The 19678-nt window shown below is 41.3% G+C and overlaps 1 protein-coding gene across 2 annotated transcripts in view; it reads right to left on the bottom strand.

Annotated features, from left to right (window-relative positions):
• Nucleotides 1-204: 204 nt before the first annotated feature.
• The window catches only part of LOC132889737 (ATP-binding cassette sub-family E member 1), a 60335-nt gene continuing 40861 nt past the window's right edge, over nt 205-19678 (bottom strand). For both annotated transcript variants that reach the window (XM_060926533.1, XM_060926534.1), the window contains 9 exons: nt 15904-16025; nt 12767-12988; nt 8970-9029; nt 8836-8894; nt 8647-8757; nt 8426-8568; nt 1795-1917; nt 1549-1660; nt 205-850 (listed from right to left, as the gene is read on the bottom strand). In XM_060926533.1, coding sequence (XP_060782516.1) covers nt 803-850; nt 1549-1660; nt 1795-1917; nt 8426-8568; nt 8647-8757; nt 8836-8894; nt 8970-9029; nt 12767-12988; nt 15904-16025 — 1000 coding nt within the window. In that variant the 3' untranslated portion in view covers nt 205-802. The remainder of the gene's footprint in view (nt 851-1548; nt 1661-1794; nt 1918-8425; nt 8569-8646; nt 8758-8835; nt 8895-8969; nt 9030-12766; nt 12989-15903; nt 16026-19678) is intronic.

Genomic DNA, 19678 nt, shown 5'->3' with positions numbered 1-19678 from the left:
TTGCGAGGGGGTGCACACTTCAGAGTTCTGTTTTTTCATCTTAATTATTGTTTGTGTCACAATAAAACAACAATGTGCACCTTTAAAGTGGTAGGCAAGTTGTGCAAACCAAATGGTACTAACTGTCCAAAAATCCATTTTAATTCCAGCTTGTAATGCGACAAAACAGGACAAACACAAAGGGGGATGAATACTTTTGCAAGACACTGTATATTTTGTGTAAAGTACAAAGTATACTGAAACCTTAACGCTGCATCATCTCATGTATTTAGAGCTGTAAGACAGATCTTCGAATGCCACTAGAGATGGTCTTGTAAATGCCATGAACACTTTGTTTCTATATAAATCTATTTATTGAATTAACAAGCTTCTATCGTATCAGTAATATATCTCTCAGCAGCGTATCTGTACATAGCGACAATCAATCAGAGTATAGCGTAAAGACACTACGAACTGTGTGTAAACACTACAAACCAACCATGGTATCTCATCGATATCTTTTTTTAATCCACATATTAAAAAACAGGAGAGTTTCAAGCCAACGAATAGCAGTACTGGTTGTCTGCTGCCCTCTAGTGGGAAAACACTGAAATTGGATTAAGAACAACCACGCAGGAAATGATGACATTTATTTATAGTTGCCTCTTAAATACTGATGGATACGAACTCTTTATGGCTGGCAAACCAAATCCTCCCAACAGAAGACTTAAAGCAGCGTTACAGAAGACCTCAGAATCAGCAGAGTGTCACTCCTCCTCCACCTCCTCCTTCATTCTCTTCCTGAAGTTTATAAAGTGTGGAGCTAATCATCGAGGAAGAAATAGTTCCCACTTCTCTTCTGTTCGACATCCTGTGAATTAATGATGAATAAAATAAATCAGACAGTATATAAACAGAGAATTTAAAAAAAAAAAACTTTTGCAGAGTTCTGGCTTAAAATCTCATCTCATTATCTGTAGCCGCTTTATCCTGTTCTACAGGGTCGCAGGCAAGCTGGAGCCTATCCCAGCTGACTACGGGCGAAAGGCGGGGTACACCCTGGACAAGTCGCCAAGTCATCACAGGGCTGACACATAGACACAGACAACCATTCACACTCACATTCACACCTACGGTCAATTTAGAGTCACCAGTTAACCTAACCTGCATGTCTTTGGACTGTGGGGGAAACCGGAGCACCCGGAGGAAACTCACGCGGACACGGGGAGAACATGCAAACTCCGCACAGAAAGGCCCTCGCCAGCCACGGGGCTCGAACCCGGACCTTCTTGCTGTGAGGCGACAGCGCTAACCACTACACCACCGTGCTGCCCTGGCTTAAAATAGTTTCTTTTTAATATACAGTGGTCAATATTTTAAATGTAATATTTCACTAACTAAATGGAAGCTATTAAATGAGCGAGAAATACAATAATTTTCTCTACACTAAGTAACACTTTCTTTCGATTTTATCCAAACTTATTAACTAAAGACCCCAAAAAACGCCTGATTACATAATATCATACAGCGTAAGGTGACCTAAGCTGATGGAGCAAGTCAAGAGTTTACCTTAATAGAATTGAGTTTGTTGATTCTTGGTCTGAAGTTGTTGGGGTCTCTCCTGAACGTAATCTCCAGCAGTGAGAGGAACTTGTTCATGCCAGCAAGCAGCATCTGTGGCCTGAGAGGCAGACAAGCAAACCATCACGAGGATAAAAACAACAACAACAACAACAACAACTTGCACTGAAATACGATTCATGTCCATTTCAGGTTTACGTCAGATGTCCAAAAATCTGATGCAGGCTCACTCACGTGTTGGCAGTCGTCCTCTGTGACGGAACGCCGTCGAACACAATCACACGGTCAGCCAGGTACGTGGCCATGATGAAGTCGTGCTCAACTACAAAAGCCGTCTTCTTTGCATGCAGGATGAATCTGTGAGGACAGAGCAAATGTAAGGATACACGACAGAGAGAGAGAGAGAGAGAGAGAGAGGGAGGGAGACAAAGGAAAAAAAAGTGTGTATATATATATATATATATATATATATATATACACACATATATATATACACATACATATATATATACACACACACACACACACACACACACACACACAGTTGTGTTCAAAATAATAGCAGTGTGTTTAAAAATGTGAGTAAAGCTCAAAATCCTTATAATAGTTTTTATTTCCATGCATTGGGAACACTGCACATTATATTCTACATCAAAACATGAAGAAAAATGTATCAATATTTTAATTACTTTACAGAAAATGAAGAAAAATGAACATTGGGCTGTTCAAAAAAATAGCAGTGTCTGCATTTTTCATTACAAACTCCAAATATTTACTGTATAAACTGAAAAAATCTTAAGGATTTAGTATTCTTGTGAATCACTAAACTAATATTTAGTTGTATAACCACGGTTTCTGAGAACTTCTGGCACCTGTGAACAGGTATTCCAGCCCAGGATGATTTGACAACGTTCCACAATTCCTCTGCATTTCTTGGTTTTGCCTCAGAAACAGCATTTTTGATGTCACCCCACAAGTTTTCTATCGGATTAAGGTCCGGGGATTGGGCTGGCCACTCCATAACTTTCATTTTGTTGGTCTTGAACCCTGATGCTGCTCGCTTACTGGTGTGTTTGGGGTCGTTGTCTTGTTGAAACACCCATTTCAAGGGCATTTCCTCTTCAGCATAAGGCAGCATGACCTCCTCAAGTATTTTGATATATGTAAACTGATCCATGATCCCTGGTATGCGATAAATGGGCCCAACACCATAGTAAGAGAAACATTCCCATATCATGATGCTTGCACGGTTGCACCACCATGCTTCACTGTCTTCAGAGTGTACTGTGGCTTGAATTCAGTGTTTGGGGGTCGTCTGAAAAACTGTCTGCGGCTCTTGGACCCAAAAAGAACAATCTTACTTTCATCAGTCCACAAAATGTTTGTCCATTTCTCTTTAGGCCAGTCGATGTGTTCTTTGGCAAATTGTATCCTCTTCAGCACGTCTTTTTTTTTTTAACAGTGGAACTTTGCGGGGGCTTCTTGCCGATAGATTAGCTTCACACAGGCATCTTCTAATTGTCACAGTACTCACAGGTAACTTCAGACCGTCTTTGATCACCCTGGAGCTGATCATTGGCTGAGTCTTTGCCATTCTGGCTATTCTTCGATCCATTCGAATGGTAGTCTTCCGTTTTCTTCCACGTCTCTCTGGCTTTGCTGTCCATTTTAAAGCACTGGAGATCATTTTAGCTGAGCAGCCCATCATTTTCTGCACTTCTTTACAGTATACGTTTTCCCCTCTCCAATCAACGTTTTAATCAAAGCACGCTGTTCTTCTGAACAATGTCTGGAACGACCCATGTTTCTCAGGTTTTCAGAGAGAAATGGATGTACAACATGTGCTGGCTTCATCCTTAAATTAGGGCCACCTGATTGACATCCGTTTTTTCACAGAATGAATGACCTCACTAATTGAACTCCACACTGCTATTATTTTGAACACGTCCCTTTCACTTAATTATTCGATTACACAGACTCAGGAGCATGCATATCATGAATGTGGGTCTGTTGGTTTTCTATGACTCTACTACACCTACTGGTAAATTATTTGCCATGTAGTAATATAATTTCCACCAAAAACAGTGATTGATCTGGTTAGTCGTGTTGGACTGCTATTATTTTGAACACAAGTATATATATATATATATATATATATATATATATATATATATATGGGCGGCACGGTGGTGTAGTGGTTAGCGCTGTCGCCTCACAGCAAGAAGGTCCGGGTTCGAGCCCCGTGGCCGGCGAGGGCCTTTCTGTGCAGAGTTTGCATGTTCTCCCCGTGTCCGCGTGGGTTTCCTCCGGGTGCTCCGGTTTCCCCCACAGTCCAAAGACATGCAGGTTAGGTTAACTGGTGACTCTAAATTGACCGTAGGTGTGAATGTGAGTGTGAATGGTTGTGTGTGTCTATGTGTCAGCCCTGTGATGACCTGGCGACTTGTCCAGGGTGTACCCCGCCTTTCGCCCGTAGTCAGCTGGGATAGGCTCCAGCTTGCCTGCGACCCTGTAGAACAGGATAAAGCGGCTAGAGATAATGAGATGAGAACCACTCTATACTGCACGTCATGATCGCATTGTGGACCTCATCGGCAGTGCTGTTGAGCCACTCTTCCCAAGTATGCACAAACATTCACGCTTGACGGCGGAGTGGTTCGGCAGCACTGAGGATGTGTTTGGCAATATCCCCAACACCCCTGACATTGTACTTCAGGACATGGATAGAAAGCAGGCAGTAGTAGTTGAAGTAGGATGTGTTTTTGATACATATATGGACATGACCTTTTATGACAAAATGGCCAAATATCAGTCCCTACTTGCAGCTATTACCAGCCTTGGCTATTCCTGTACACTCATCGTCCTCATATTTGGTAGTCTGGGGCACGTACATAAATTAACAGTGAGTGGGTTAAGACTGGCAGGGCTTTCCAGAGTAAAATCTAAACAATTGGAGAAGTTCTGCTCGATATCAGCTGTAATACGCAGCCTTGCAGTGTGGCGTAGGCGATGCTTTTTATACCCTTGATGTAAACCTTGATAATATTTGAATCCTGTATATGTTAATTTTTAATAGTGGGTTCAAATAAAAAGTATTCATATATATAAAAATCACACACACACACACACACACACACACACACACACACACACACACACACACACACACACACACACACAGAGTGAGAGACACAGAGAGCGACAAAGAAAGAGAGAGACAGACAGACAAACAAACAAACACAAACAGAGACAGACAAAGACAGAGAGAGAGACAGACAGAGACGTAGAGAGAGAGACAGACACACACAGACAGATAGAGAGAGAGACAGACAGAGAGAGAGAGAGACAGACAGAGACAGAAACACAGAGTGAGACATAGAGAGACAGACAGAAACACAGAGACAGACAGACAGAGATACAAAGAGGTAGAGAGGGAGACAAAGAAAAAAGAGAGAGAGATACAGACAGGAAGAGTGAGAGACAAAGAAAGAGAGAAAGAGACAGAAATACAAATAGAGTGAGAGAGACAAAGAAAGACAGTCAGGGAGATAGAAACAGAGACAAAGCAAGAGAGAGAGACAGAATGGAGATAGACAAAAAGAAAGATGCAAACAAACATACAGAGACATACAGAGTCAGAAAGAGAGAGATAGCAACGAGAGAGAGAAGTAGTTTTTACTTAGTATTTTCACTAAAAAAACCCAAACTCATTTATAAGGAGTTAACATGGATTAAAGCAAAAAAAAAATCATCTGACTGAAAAAAAAAAAAAAGCTCCATGTCGTCGGCCCCTACCACGTCAGCGACGCGTCAAATTTTAAATGCCATGTTGTCCATTATCCCCTCGGCCCCTACTTATAGTACATTTACATAATTTTAACAATGACTAAAGCTAAGGCAAAACTTTACCACTGTCATTACTGGCTATAAATGATGAAACATCAAGTTTTCAGCGCAAAGTGCAAATTTATTTCAACAATACTTTAGTAATGCACAGCAGTGGTTAAGAGAAAAGTGCAAGTGCAGTCGAACTTGAACCTGTGCCTTCATTTAAAAGAAGCGCGTCCATCCTGGCAAAACCGAAAGTAATTTGACGCACTCTAGTGATGGAAATCGAAGGGCCCATGTCAGGTGAAATATGGCCTTATACGCAGTACTCGAGTTGAGGGGGGATGGCCTACTATTATTTTAACAAATATTACTACCATTTCAACATTAGAGGCTTTGCGCAGTGATAGCCTACATGTAGCCGGATAAAAAAGACGCATATTTATTTATTCGGTTGCACCTCTCATTCACACCTATACGGAGGTTTCAGACACTGAAAAGAGCTACTTTCACAAACTCTGGGCAGAGTGGAGATTTCTGAAAACTCCATCTTCAGACACGCGTGTAAACCGGGAAAACGAAGCGACAGTGGGCGAGAGGGCACGCGCGAATATAATGAGTCATAGGTGTGAATCTTTCACCAAATGCCAATTGTCCCGGTTCTTCGTGAAATCGCACGCGCACGCACAAATTCATCAGGTTAACTTTCAAATAACTGTTCTTGTGCACTTGCGACACCGGAGCCACTTTCCTGAATTTTGAGCTTCGGAGTATTCACTTCTTTATCTATTTAATCAATGAATTTATTTGTCACATACATTAAATTACTAATGTAAACCATTAGTAGCCTATTTAAGCAATCGCTGTTTTCTCCACTGTTTTCCGACCTTTTGTGCTTAGTGAATGAGACACTTCATTACACTCCACTGACCGACATCCAATTCCGGACTTTTTTGAAAATGTAAAATATAGGCTTACGAGATGTTTTTTTGGCACTTAATTCGCGTTGCTCCTTCACTATTAATTTTTGAGACTGACGAGGCACTAAATACTGTGGAATTATTTTCTCCTCACTATGAAGTTTGGCATCTTAAACAAGTGTCGGGAAATCTTGCAGCCCGACTCTGCAGCCTCCAATGTTTAAGCGAACTGCTGAAACCATAATGTTTAAAGATTAAATCGTAGGCTAATCAAACCAAAGAAAAACACAGCCTTTCCAGAACGCTGTCTGACGAAGCCTGTTTAACCAATAAAAGGCTTAATAGCATAGATCTTGCTGCGGCTTCAACAGGGCTATTTAGATTTTTCACCTGATCACCTTTCAATAGGCAAATATCATCATCATTATTATTATTACTACAAAAGGCCTAGTATTCATAGTAGGCAAGTAGCTGCCTAGTAGTAGGACAGCCAAATTGTTTCATCAGTGGCCTACGCCGAGCCTCCCCAGGACTAGACAGTAGCGGAGGCTGTATTTATTTATTTATGCCTATCTAGCGCAACAACTTATTCCTTTACATATACTCAAACATAGCACAAGAAAGGGTTCAACAACACGCAATCACAGCAGCTTGGTGAAGTTCTAAATCACATCGGTGTCAGACCTATGGGCCTACCCCAGGGATGTGATTTGGGGCTGGTGAAATTATCTGAAAATTTTAGCCGGGGGTCTGGGGGCCATAGGCCCCCAGCTGGTCCAGGGCAGTGCCCTGGTGGGGGGACAAGGGGGGGCGAAGCCCCCCAAAGCTCCTGGGTTCTGGGGTTTTCTGACTTAAAAATTGTACTAAAATGGCAAGCAAACACACAAGAAAAAACTTGTCATGATTAACAAATTCAAGCCAATTTAATGGTCAACATGCAACTCTGAGCCTCTATAGTAAATTCAATGATTCTTAACTGACAAAAAGCCAAAACATGAAAATGTCATTCTAAATTAAATCATCTGCATTAGAATAAATAGAAAATTGTATAAGGAAAAACAAAATTTATACTTTCAATTACTGTCGAAGTTGAACATACCTAAATGTGCCTTTTCAAACAAACATGATGCAACATAAGAATTCATCCACAAGTCTTCAGGAACTCTCAAAGAAAAAAGATGCTAGCATCCATGTCCAGTTCCAGCATATCAGTCACTTTTTTTCTGCAGTTTCTACTCTAGCAATGTCAAATTCATATACATAACTCTATAGTGTTCACTCACCAAAGGATAATCATAACTCCACAGTGTTCATTCACTTAAGGATATTCAGAACCCCAGTGTTCACTCACTTAGGTTTCGTTTCTATCCTGGGCTCCAGCCCGACTTTGCACGCTCGTAGCTCAGGCAGGGGAGGTCCCAGCATCCCCAAACTTGACAGCCAGAGTCCTCTGCCCTCTCCCCAAAGAACGAAATCGCTGAACAAATGTCTCACAGTCTTATGTCCAACGTCTGTAGCAACCTCTTTCTCCAACCATTCCCAGCGGAACTTGTTTTTCACTATTCTGTCGATTTCTTTAACTCGATTTGCATCTTTACGCTCGATCACGGAGGCTGCCATCTTTCAACTCTTTGTTTGAAGCGAGCTTACGTACAGCTATCTAACAAGCGCGTTCATTGGTTGTTACAGAGCGATGGGCCAATCACGTACTTCGTTTCATCTCAATGACGGAATTACTGAAAGTCGGAACGAATAGGATATGAATGCGGATTTTTGAGCGAAAAATCGGAAAATTTTTTTTTTTCAAATTTTGAGGTGAAAAAAGCGGAATTCGGCGAATTCGCGGAAAAATCACATCCCTGCTACCCTTTTTTTTCCTCGGATCTGCATCAATCTCATTATTTACCTCTAGCGCTCCCAGTTGACGGAAATCCGTCGTAGCGACGGAAAACTTTAATCCATGAGTTAATAATTTATCGTCACATATTTGACACACTCACACACTAACTCTGAGTTTCCAGAATGCAGTTGGTTTTTTTTTCCCTCAGTACAATTAAACATTAAAAAAATCCCCATAACAAACCATCCAGGATGTATTCTCATCAATCCCACCTCACCGTTTGATAACTCTGGCAGCCATCAGCCGCTGTTCTGAGTCCAGGTATGCCGAGGGCTCGTCTATCAGGTAGACGTCTGCAGGTTTACCCAGACACAGAGCGAGCGCGACCCTCTGCAGCTCTCCTCCCGACAGGTTCTGAACCTGTAACGAGCGGCATTGCAGTTGGAATTCACATTTCACCCAGCGGAGTGTGTTAATAAAACCTCAACACTTACGTACATCCTGATCAATGATGCTGTCGATCTGCATGGGCTTCATGACGTCTGTGACGAACTGCGGGTGCGTGTACGCATCCCTGATCTTCTCGTGCAGCAGAGCACGCACGCTACCCTGCAGTGACACACAGGAAGTGTTAGAGAGCGATAGGGTCCGAGATACTCAGTGATGGAGAATAGCACAGCATCGTACTTTGAATTTGGGGCTGATCTTTTGAGGTTTGTAGCTGACGTTGAGGATCGGGACCTCGCCTGGAACAGAACAGGTTGAGTTTGAGATTTTTTAGATACGTAGCCAGTAACCACAGAGTAATACACATCCCTCACCTCCGTTATCTGGTTTTAATCGGCCAGCGAGCAGCCTGATGAATGTCGTTTTGCCGGTTCCTGGAAGAATTAATTTCATATTAATACTATTTGACAGAGAAACACAACATGGACACTCCAATGGAGTAAAACTGACGCAATCACACACAGGAAGTGTCAGACAGTGATACAGTGTCTTGCAAAAGTATTCATCCCCCTTGGTGTTTGTCCTGTTTTGTTGCATTATAAGCTGGAATTAAAATGGAGTTTTGGAGGGTTAGGACCATTTGATTTACACAACATGCCTACCACTTTAAAGGTGCAAATTATTGTTTTATTGTGACACAAACAATAATTAAGATGAAAAAACACCTAGAAATCTGGGGTGTGCATTCACCCCCTTTCGTATGAAACCCCTAAATAAGAGCTGGTCCAACCAATTCACTTCATAAGTCACATAATTACAACCCCGATTCCAAAAAAGTTGGGACAAAGTACAAATTGTAAATAAAAACAGAATGCAATAATTTACAAATCTCAAAAACTGATATTGTATTCACAGTAGAACATAGACAACATACCAAGTGTCGAAAGCGAGACATTTTGAAATGTCATGCCAAATATTGGCTCATTTGAAATTTCATTACAGCAACACATCTCAAAAAAGTTGGGACAGGGGCAATAAGAGGCTGGAAAAGTTAAAGGTACAAAAAAGGAATAGCTGGAGGACCAAATTGCAACTCATTAGGTCAACTGGCAATAGGTCATTAACATGACTGGGTATAAAAAGAGCATCTTGGAGTGGCAGCGGCTCTCAGAAGTAAAGATGGGAAGAGGATCACCAATCCCCGTAATTCTGCGCTGACAAATAGTGGAGCAATATCAGAAAGGAGTTCGACAGTGTAAAATTGCAAAGAGTTTGAACATATCATCATCTACAGTGCATAATATCATCAAAAGATTCAGAGAATCTGGAAGAATCTCTGTGCGTAAGGGTCAAGGCCGGAAAACCATACTGGGTGCCCGTGATCTTCAGGCCCTTAGACGGCACTGCATCACATACAGGCATGCTTCTGTATTGGAAGTCACAAAATGGGCTCAGGAATATTTCCAGAGAACATTATCTGTGAACACAATTCACCGTGCCATCCACCGTTGCCAGCTAAAACTCTATAGTTCAAAGAAGAAGCCGTATCTAAACACGATCCAGAAGCGCAGACGTCTTCTCTGGGCCAAGGCTCATTTAAAATGGACTGTGGCAAAGTGGAAAACTGTTCTGTGGTCAGACGAATAAAAATTTGAAGTTCTTTATGGAAATCAGGGACGCCGTGTTATTCGGACTAAAGAGGAGAAGGACGACCCAAGTTGTTATCAGCGCTCAGTTCAGAAGCCTGCATCTCTGATGGTATGGGTTTGCATTAGTGCGTGTGGCATGGGCAGCTTACACATCTGGAAAGACACCATCAATGCTGAAAGGTATATGACAATGCCAAACCACATACTGCATCAATTACAGCATCATGGCTGCGTAGAAGAAGGGTCCGGGTACTGAACTGGCCAGGCTGCAGTCCAGATCTTTCACCCATAGGAAACATTTGGCGCATCATAAAACGGAAGATACGACAAAAAAGACCTAAGACAGTTGAGCAACTAGAATCCTACATTAGACAAGAATGGGTTAACATTCCTATCCCTAAACTTGAGCAACTTGTCTCCTCAGTCCCCAGACGTTTACAGACTGTTGTAAAGAGAAAAGGGGATGTCTCACAGGGGTAAACATGGCCTTGTCCCAACTTTTTTTTTAGATGTGTTGTTGTCATGAAATTTAAAATCACCTAATTTTTCTCTTTAAATGATACATTTTCTCAGTTTAAACATTTGATATGTCATCTATGTTCTATTCTGAATATGGAATTTTGAAACTTCCACATCATTGCATTCCGTTTTTATTTACAATTTGTACTTTGTCCCAACTTTTTTGGAATCGGGGTTGTAGTTGATTAAGCTCCACCTGTGTGCAAAGTGTCACATGATGTTTGTATAAATCACCCTGTTCTGGAAGGACCCTGACTCTGCAACACTACTAAGCAAGCAACATGAAAACCAAGGAGCCTCCAAACAGGTCAGAGACAAAGTTGTGGAGAAGTATGGATCAGGGTTGGGTTATAAAAAATATCCCAAACTTTGAATATCCCACGGAGCACCATTAAATCCATTATAGCAAAATGGAAAGAATATGGCACCATTACAAACCTGACAAGAGAAGGCCACCCACCAAAACTCACAGACCAGGCAAGGAGGATATTAATCAGAGATGCAACAAAGACACCAAAGATAACACTGAAGGAGCTGCAAAGATCCACAGCGGAGATGGGAGGATCTGTCCATAGGACCACTTTAAGCTGTACACTCCACAGAGCAGGACTTTATGAACGAGTGGCCAGAAAAAAAAAGTCATTACTTCAGAAGTCATGTTTGGAGTTTGCCCAACAGCATGTGGCAGACTCCCCAAACACATGGAAGAAGATTCTCTGGTCAAATGAAACTAAAATTGATCTTTTTGGCCATCATGGGAAATGCCGTGTGTGGCACAAACCCAACACCCTGAGAACACCATTCCTACAGTGAAGCATGGTGGTGGCAGCATCATGCTGTGGGGATATTTTTCATCTGCAGGAACAGGAAAGCTGGTCAGGACTAAAGGAAAGATGGATGGCACTAAATACAGGGCAATTCTGGAGGAAAACCTGTTTGAGTCGGCCAGAGGTTTGAGACTGGGACGAAGGTTCCTGTTCCAGCAGGATAATGACCCTAAACATACTGCTAAAGCTACACTGGAGTGGTTTAAAGGGAAACATTTAAATGTCTTGGAATGGCCTAGTCAAAGCCCAGACCTCAATCCTATTGAGAATCTGTGGCATAGCTTGAAGATTGCTGTACACCAACACAACCCATCTAACTTGAAGGAGTTGGAGCAGTTTTGCCTTGAGGAATGGGCAAAAATCCCAGTGGCTAGATGTGCTAAGCTAATAGAGACATAACCCAAGAGACTTGCAGCTGTAATTGCAGCAAAAGGTGACTGACTTTGGGGGATGAATACTGATGCATGCTCCAGATTTCTGTTTTTTCATCTTAATTATTGTCTCATCTCATCTCATTATCTCTAAGCCGCTTTATCCTGTTCTACAGGGTCACAGGCAAGCTGGAGCCTATCCCAGCTGACTACGGGTGAAAGGCGGGGTACACCCTGGACAAGTCGCCAGGTCATCACAGGGCTGACACATAGACACAGACAACCATTCACACTCACATTCACACCTACGGTCAATTTAGAGTCACCAGTTAACCTAACCTGCATGTCTTTGGACTGTGGGGGAAACCGGAGCCCCCGGAGGAAACCCACGCGGACACGGGGAGAACATGCAAACTCCACACAGAAAGGCCCTCACCGGCCCCGGGGCTCGAACCCAGGACCTTCTTGCTGTGAGGCAACAGCGCTAACCACTACACCACCATGCCACCCCCTTAATTATTGTTTGTGTCACAATTAAAAAAAAAAATTATATACAATATTTCACCTTTAAAGTGGTAGGCATGTTGTGTAAATCAAATGATGCTAACCCCCCAAAAATCCATTTTAATTATAGCTTGTAATGAGACAAAACACCAAGAGGGATGAATACTTTTGCAAGACACTGTAACGTCTCTGGATGGATACTATTATTAAAGCAAAGCAAGTTGGACCCAAGTACTAGGAAAGTTATGACTGGTACAATTTTTTTTAAAGGCCTGGCTGTCACTTCTCAATCACATCTCACCATTTTCTCCAAGCATGACCATGATCTCAGAGTCGGTGAACTCGCCCTTGATGATGCGCAGCTCAAAGTCACCCAATGCCTTCGTCATACTGGGGTACTGATAGCGACACATCTTCTTCACCTCCTCTTCGGCGGCCGTCTCAGCTACTTTGAAAACCAGTGACGCGTCACGGAACCGGAGGTTCTCAGTCGGCACGTATCCGTCCAGGAAAATATTGATGCCTGGGATATTGAGTCAGTTAATTCATAACTTTATATTTAAACACAGTTTCAGTCAAAAGTAGCTTGGACACACCTACTTATTCATTAACAGGATTTTCTCCATTTTGATTATTTTTTTATATTACTGAAGATGTCAAAACTATGAAATAACACATGGAACATAAATATTTTAGATTCTTTAAAGTATCCAGCGTTTACTTTGATGACGCTTTACACGCTATTGGACTTATCTTCAGGAACCAGCTTTGTGAGGTCACCCGGAATGCTTTTCAATGAACAGTTGTGCCTCGTCAAAAGTTAATTAGTGGACGAGTGTCTTCTCTTCTTCACACATTAAATCACAATGCAAATCAAATTTTAGTGTAGAATGTATATTATTGTTTTATTCTATCCACAGTCACTGGATATGAGCAATCAGGTGCTCTGATTGGCTACTCCACTACTAGGCTATCAGCTTATATACCGTGAGTAGAGAAAAACAAAATGGCGCCGTGTGTTGCTGAAACAACCAAGGATGAAATAAAAACTACTCAAAAACAAAACCCCCAAAAAATACAAAAAAAAAAGCAACAAAATATGGAATAAAATTATTTGATGGTAAGGACTTTTTTTTTTCAAGAATTATTATTCTCGCAATGTTCACAAATTGCTACAGTCATTTCGCCGGTTTGTTTACATTCTAAGTGGAATAAAAATGCTCTGTTTCTCAAAATCCAGTGAATGTGGATAGAATAAAACAGTTATTCCACTCAATCTCGTCGTACATGGCCTCATCAGCCATCTATCTATAATTTTATATATATGTGTGTGTGTGTGTCAGTGGCGGCTGGTAGTCTTTCAAACAGGGGAGGCTGGTCGGTTACGATATTTCCAGATTTTAAAAGAAAAAACACATCGATTTTGCCCATACTCTTGCCTCTGATCTGGCTGATTGTTGGCAGGGTCACAAACTGTGAAATAACAGGTTCTTTTGGCCCATTAGCCTACTGTCCAATATACATGATGGTGGTGTTGGGGGGGGGTATATTTTAACATTTTATATTTTAAAATTGTGGCATGTTGTTTAAAAATTGATCATTATTGAAAGCAGCTCTTTGTCAGGAACCTCAGCAGTAACAGCAGAGTGTTCTGGAATAGGCACAAGCACTGACCTTGGGGAGCCAAACATAGAGCTGGGTGCCACACATTTCATTCAATGACACTTTCCCTATATTTTACTTATTTTGACTGAGAAATGTTTTATTGACAATTTTGATAACCCTTCACTTTTAATCCAGGTCTGTAGTGTGAAATGTTCTCGGCTGTGTTTTTGTTTAAAAATGTTTTCCAAATTGTAGCTGTGTTTAATTCATATCCAGAAAAATATATATTCCAATATAATATACTCAAAATAAACATTTTAAATAGATTCTATATTTTTGGTCCATCCATGACATATTACTAAAGTAGCCTATTTACTGTTGTTGATGTGGGTCACTTGCTGTTAGCCAATTCACTTTCTCGTACCAGGAGAGCTGAAAGGAACGAGTATTATTCCCTACCTTTTTCACCAAGTCAATTTGAGGCGTTGGTCTACCCTGCTCTTTAATTTTAATTTTTTCCTCGAAAGGAAGACTGGCAAATGGCTTTGCCAAAATTAAATCAGCAATGCTTGGCATCCGTGCGCAGCTTTCTTGCTAGCTGACTAGCCCCCTCAAGTTCAAGTTCAGTCACTCAAATAAACGAAATTTCTGGAACTAAGATAGCAAACTTGACAACACTATATTTACACTTTATTTACAATGAAAATATATACAAACTAAAAAAGCTGGTAGAAACCGTATATAATGAATGAAATCGAAATGTAAGCTGATCTCTTACAATACACCACAGCACTTGCGAATCCGCATGGGACTGAACTGAAATTCACCACTGCCTGTCTATATTTGAAACGAGCTGTCAATCAAAGAAAATATCCGTCCACTTTCACCAATCACCAGTCTCCTCGCAGAAACTGCCATGTCCCTCCCACTGTGAGGCTGGGAGTCCGTGGGCGGGCGTTTTCGCAGTATTTGTCCAATAACCGTCTTGCATTTTGATATTGAAAAGCGCATAGCTCCCAAATGCCATTGAAGTCCACTGAGGCTGGGCTGCATCGCGCTGTCACGAGGGGGAAAAACTCACGCACACATTCGGCGAACTGGGGAAAGTTATAAAGGGAATGATTTCGCACTGTAGTTGGGTTGAGCACATATATTTCTATGATTCTGGATCTGAAATAGCAATGTTATAACTTATAACACTGCTATTTCAGATCCAGAATTTTTAGAGGAGGCTGAGCCTCCCTCGTTGTCTTAGAGCAATCGCCCGTGATATGTATGTGTGTGTGTGTGTGTATATATTTCTTCAGCACAGACAGCGTTTACCTTGATGACGCTTTACACAATATTGGCATTATCTTCATGAACCAGCTTCATGAGGTCGTCACCTGGAATGCTATTCAATTAACAGCTGTGCCTCGTCAACCGTTAATTAGTGGATGAGTTTCTTGTCTTCTTAACACGTTTGAGATCAAACAGTAAATACTGTCATAAATAATAAAAATACAGTAAATAGCCCTATTCCACACCACAATTGTAGTAATCCATATATATCAAGAACCGCTCAACTAAGTAAAGAGAAACAACATCCACCATTAATTTAAGACATGAAGTGACTATTAATTCATAAACAAACAAACAAACAAACAAAAAACAAAAATTGAATTAGGAGGTGTCCAAACTTTTGACTGAAGAAGCCAAGAAGCCTTTATTTGTCACACGTACGCTCAAGCACAGACTTGAGCACCCCGTGAACACGTGAGACAAACGAAGGCTTCTTTAAGCCTTTATTAAATTCTCAAGTGTATGTGATGGTGAATGGGAAGTGATCAGTACCTTCTCGTACACTGAAGGGCATGGTAACGACGCCGTAGGCACTGGGTACTCCGTACAGACAGCAGATGAAGTCTGACAGGTAATCCAGAACACTCAGATCATGCTCTACAACAATTACGTATCTAAAAGAGGTCAGAGAGATGCGCTGATGGTTAGAAGATAATATAATGTTGATGATAATAATAATAGAAATAATAGAGCTCCATCCACTGTGCAGTGACAACAGCAAACAATAATAAGTGTGTTTACATTATGAGTCCAGGGATGAGTCAAGGATAGACTGTACGATTACACCTGCAGCTTTTCAGTACAAATCCACAATACCCACACGGGAGGATCAGCTCATGAAATCTTCCAAACTTTTACATTCATTGGAGACGATGGCCTTCAATGTCGACGAAGGTGTTAAAAATCAGGAGAGCCTGATATATCTTAGTGGTAACAAAATCAAGAATGTGCGCAGTTTTAAATACCTTGGTTAAGCTATTGTGAACTCTGAAGATGCAGTGCCTTGCAAAAGTATTCATCCCCCTTGGTGTTTGTCCTGTTTTGCTGCATTACAAGCTGGAATTAAAATGGATTTTTGGAAGGTTAGCACCATTTGATTTACACAACATGCCTACCAGTTTAAAGGTGCACGCTGTTTTTTTTTTTTTTTATTGTGACACAAACAATAAGATGAAAAAACGGAAATCTGGAGTGTGCATAAGTATTCACCCCCTTTCATATGAAACCCCTAAATAAGAGCTGGTCCAACCAATTCACTTTATAAGTCACATAATTAGCTGATTAAGATCCACCTGTGTGCAATCAAAGTATCACATGATCTGTCACATGATGTTTGTATAAATCACCCTGTTCTGGAAGGACCCTGACTCTGCAACACTACTAAGCAAGCAACATGAAAACCAAGGAGCCTCCAAACAGGTCAGAGACAAAGTTGTGGAGAAGTATAGATCAGGGTTGGGTTATTAAAAATATCCCAAACTTTGAATATCCCACAGAGCACCATTAAATCCATTATAGCAAAATGGAAAGAACATGGCACCATTACAAACCTGACAAGAGAAGGCCACCCATCAAAACTCACAGACCGGGCAAGGAGGGCATTAATCAGAGATGCAACAAAGACACCAAAGATAACACTGAAGGAGCTGCAAAGATCCACAGCGCAGATGGGAGTATCTGTCCATAGGACCACTTTAAGCCATACACTCCACAGAGCAGGGCTTTATGGAAGAGTGGCCAGAAAAAGTCATTGCTTAAAAAAAAAAAAATCAATCATGTTTGGAGTTTGCCCAACAGCATGTGGCAGACTCCCCAAACACATGGAAGAAGATTCTCCAGTCAAATGAGACAAAAATAGATCTTTGTGGCCATCATGGGAAATGCCATGTGTGGCGTAAACCCAACACCCTGAGAACATCATCCCTACAATGAAGCATGGTGGTGGCAGCATCATGCTGTGAGGATGTTTTCATCTGCAGGGACAGGAAAGCTGGTCAGGACTGAAGGAAAGATGGATGGCACTAAATACAGGGCAATTCTGGAGGAAAACCTGTTTGAGTTGGCCAGAGGTTCGAGACTGGGACAAAGGCTCATGGTCCAGCAGGACAATGACCCTAAACATACTGCTAAAGCTACACTGGAGTGGTTTAATGGGAAACATTTAAATGTCTTGAAACGGCCTAATCAAAGCCCAGACCTCAATCCAATTGAGAATCTGTGGCATAATTTGAAGACTGCTGTACACCAATGCAACCCATCTAACTTGAAGGAGTTGGAGCAGTTTTGCCTTGAGGAATGAGCAAAAATCCCAGTGGCTAGATGTGCTAAGCTAATAGAGACATAACCCAAGAGACTTGCAACTGTAATTGCAGCAAAAGGTGGCTCTACAAAGGATTGACTTTTGGGGGGGGGGGGGGGGGGGATACTTATGCACACTCCAGATTTCTGTTTTTTCATCTTAATTATTGTTTGTGTCACAATAAAAAAATGCACCTTTAAAGTGGTAGGCATGTTGTGTAAATCAAATGGTGCTAACCCTCCAAAAATCCATTTTAATTCCAGCTTGTAATGCAACAAAACAGGACAAACACCAAGGGGGATGAATACTTTTGCAAGGCACTGTAAACCTCACTTTGAACCTCGCCAAGATTGGTGCCGCGTTTCAGAAATGGAACTAAAAACGTGTCCTCACCGATCACCACATCGATTTATCAACTAGAGTGAAGTTTCTTACAGCATGCGTTTGATCCTGCCTTTTATACAGTGTCCAAGTGTGGCAGTTGTCTGCAATTGATCTTGATAAGATTGAAGCAATATGGCATGGGTTCTTAAGCAAAATGGTAAAGGGTGGTTACAAGCGCAAGAATGCCCCTGACAAGGACAAATGTGATGATCAAAGTGCTTATGTCGAGGGGGAACTGGATTGGAGTTTCAAGATATCAAACGCTGGTCTATGCGAGATAACTAAGGCTGATGATACATGGGGCAACTTTTTGGGCAGTGTTGCTGGGCAATTGTGCTTCGACACTTTCCTATCAAGATAGGGCAACATAATTTCTATGTGAACGATTTTGATCGTTTTGGGCAACTTTTTAAGATCATCCAATCAGAGTGCTAGCAGCAAATCACATGAACACCTGAGAGCTTCTGAAATTTTCAACAAAGATGGTGGCGTCTCCAACCGTGGAGCGAAGAAAAAGAGAGGCATCTTTTTTACGGCGGTAAGTTGTTCTGTGTAAACCCAAAGTGGTGAATTTACCTCATCAAACTCTGAGAAAACCAACTGACATCTATTTTTATGTGCTCAGGTTGGAATTCAGACATTGATTTTTTTTTTTCAGCTACCGGTAAGTGTAAACTGCCGCTAGCTAACCACCACTCCATAGAGAATGAATGGTATTTAGCTAACTAGCGGTGGTTTTTGCTAACATAGTTAGCTTAAAGTTATTGCTAGCTATGTCGGGATAATGTTAGCTGTCTTTTGTGTGAAGTTAAAAGTGATGGGCAGCTCATGATTTTTATTTTTGTGGGTTGTAATAGAGATTGTCGAACTTATCATCTGATCTAATTCACATCCGGAGCACGACTCCTTGTGGAACCCGAGGGTGAAACAGTACAAACTTCAAGATGTAAAAAAAGAAAGGAAGCCTTTCAGGAGCTCTGCCACACCCTTTTCCTCCTCAGCAGCATCTCCTGGTCCGTGCCCTTTTGGGTTTTTTTCAGGGTTTCCCCAGGTTTGACCACCATAAATTTAAGACTTTAAGACCTTTTTAAGACCACTTAAATGAGAATTAAGACCTACATCACACCCATTATGCGGTCGTAGAACACCAGATCAAATTCCCAATAATGACAAATGTTTCAAGTAAAAATACTTTTATTATAAAAGTTATATACTTAAAAGTCATTATGTGCATTGCTTGTCGAATCTTCACATTCAAGACAAAAAAACAAGTCTAAACCTGGAAGAAAGGAGCACAACGTAGGGTCCAAGTCATGGCCTTAAAGGTACGGTACACAAAAATGCAGTAGGCATACCAACACATTAATGCCAAAGGTGTGCACTCACCAGTCAAAAAGCCAAACTGAGGGCCTCACTTCACATCTAAACTTCACATTCATTATCAAATCCATAAGGAGATGCTTTGTAATTATAATTATGAAATTCGTAAAGCAAGACAGTCTTTCTTCTCCAACATCATCAGCAGGAATATGAACAATGCCCGTGTGCTATTTTCAACAGTAGAGAAGCTAACTAATCCCCCAC

Source organism: Neoarius graeffei, chromosome 7 (assembly GCF_027579695.1).
Source record: "Neoarius graeffei isolate fNeoGra1 chromosome 7, fNeoGra1.pri, whole genome shotgun sequence".
NCBI lineage: Eukaryota > Metazoa > Chordata > Actinopteri > Siluriformes > Ariidae > Neoarius > Neoarius graeffei.
Note: the sequence above shows the minus strand (reverse complement) of the source record. Positions and strands in the feature narration are given on the sequence as shown.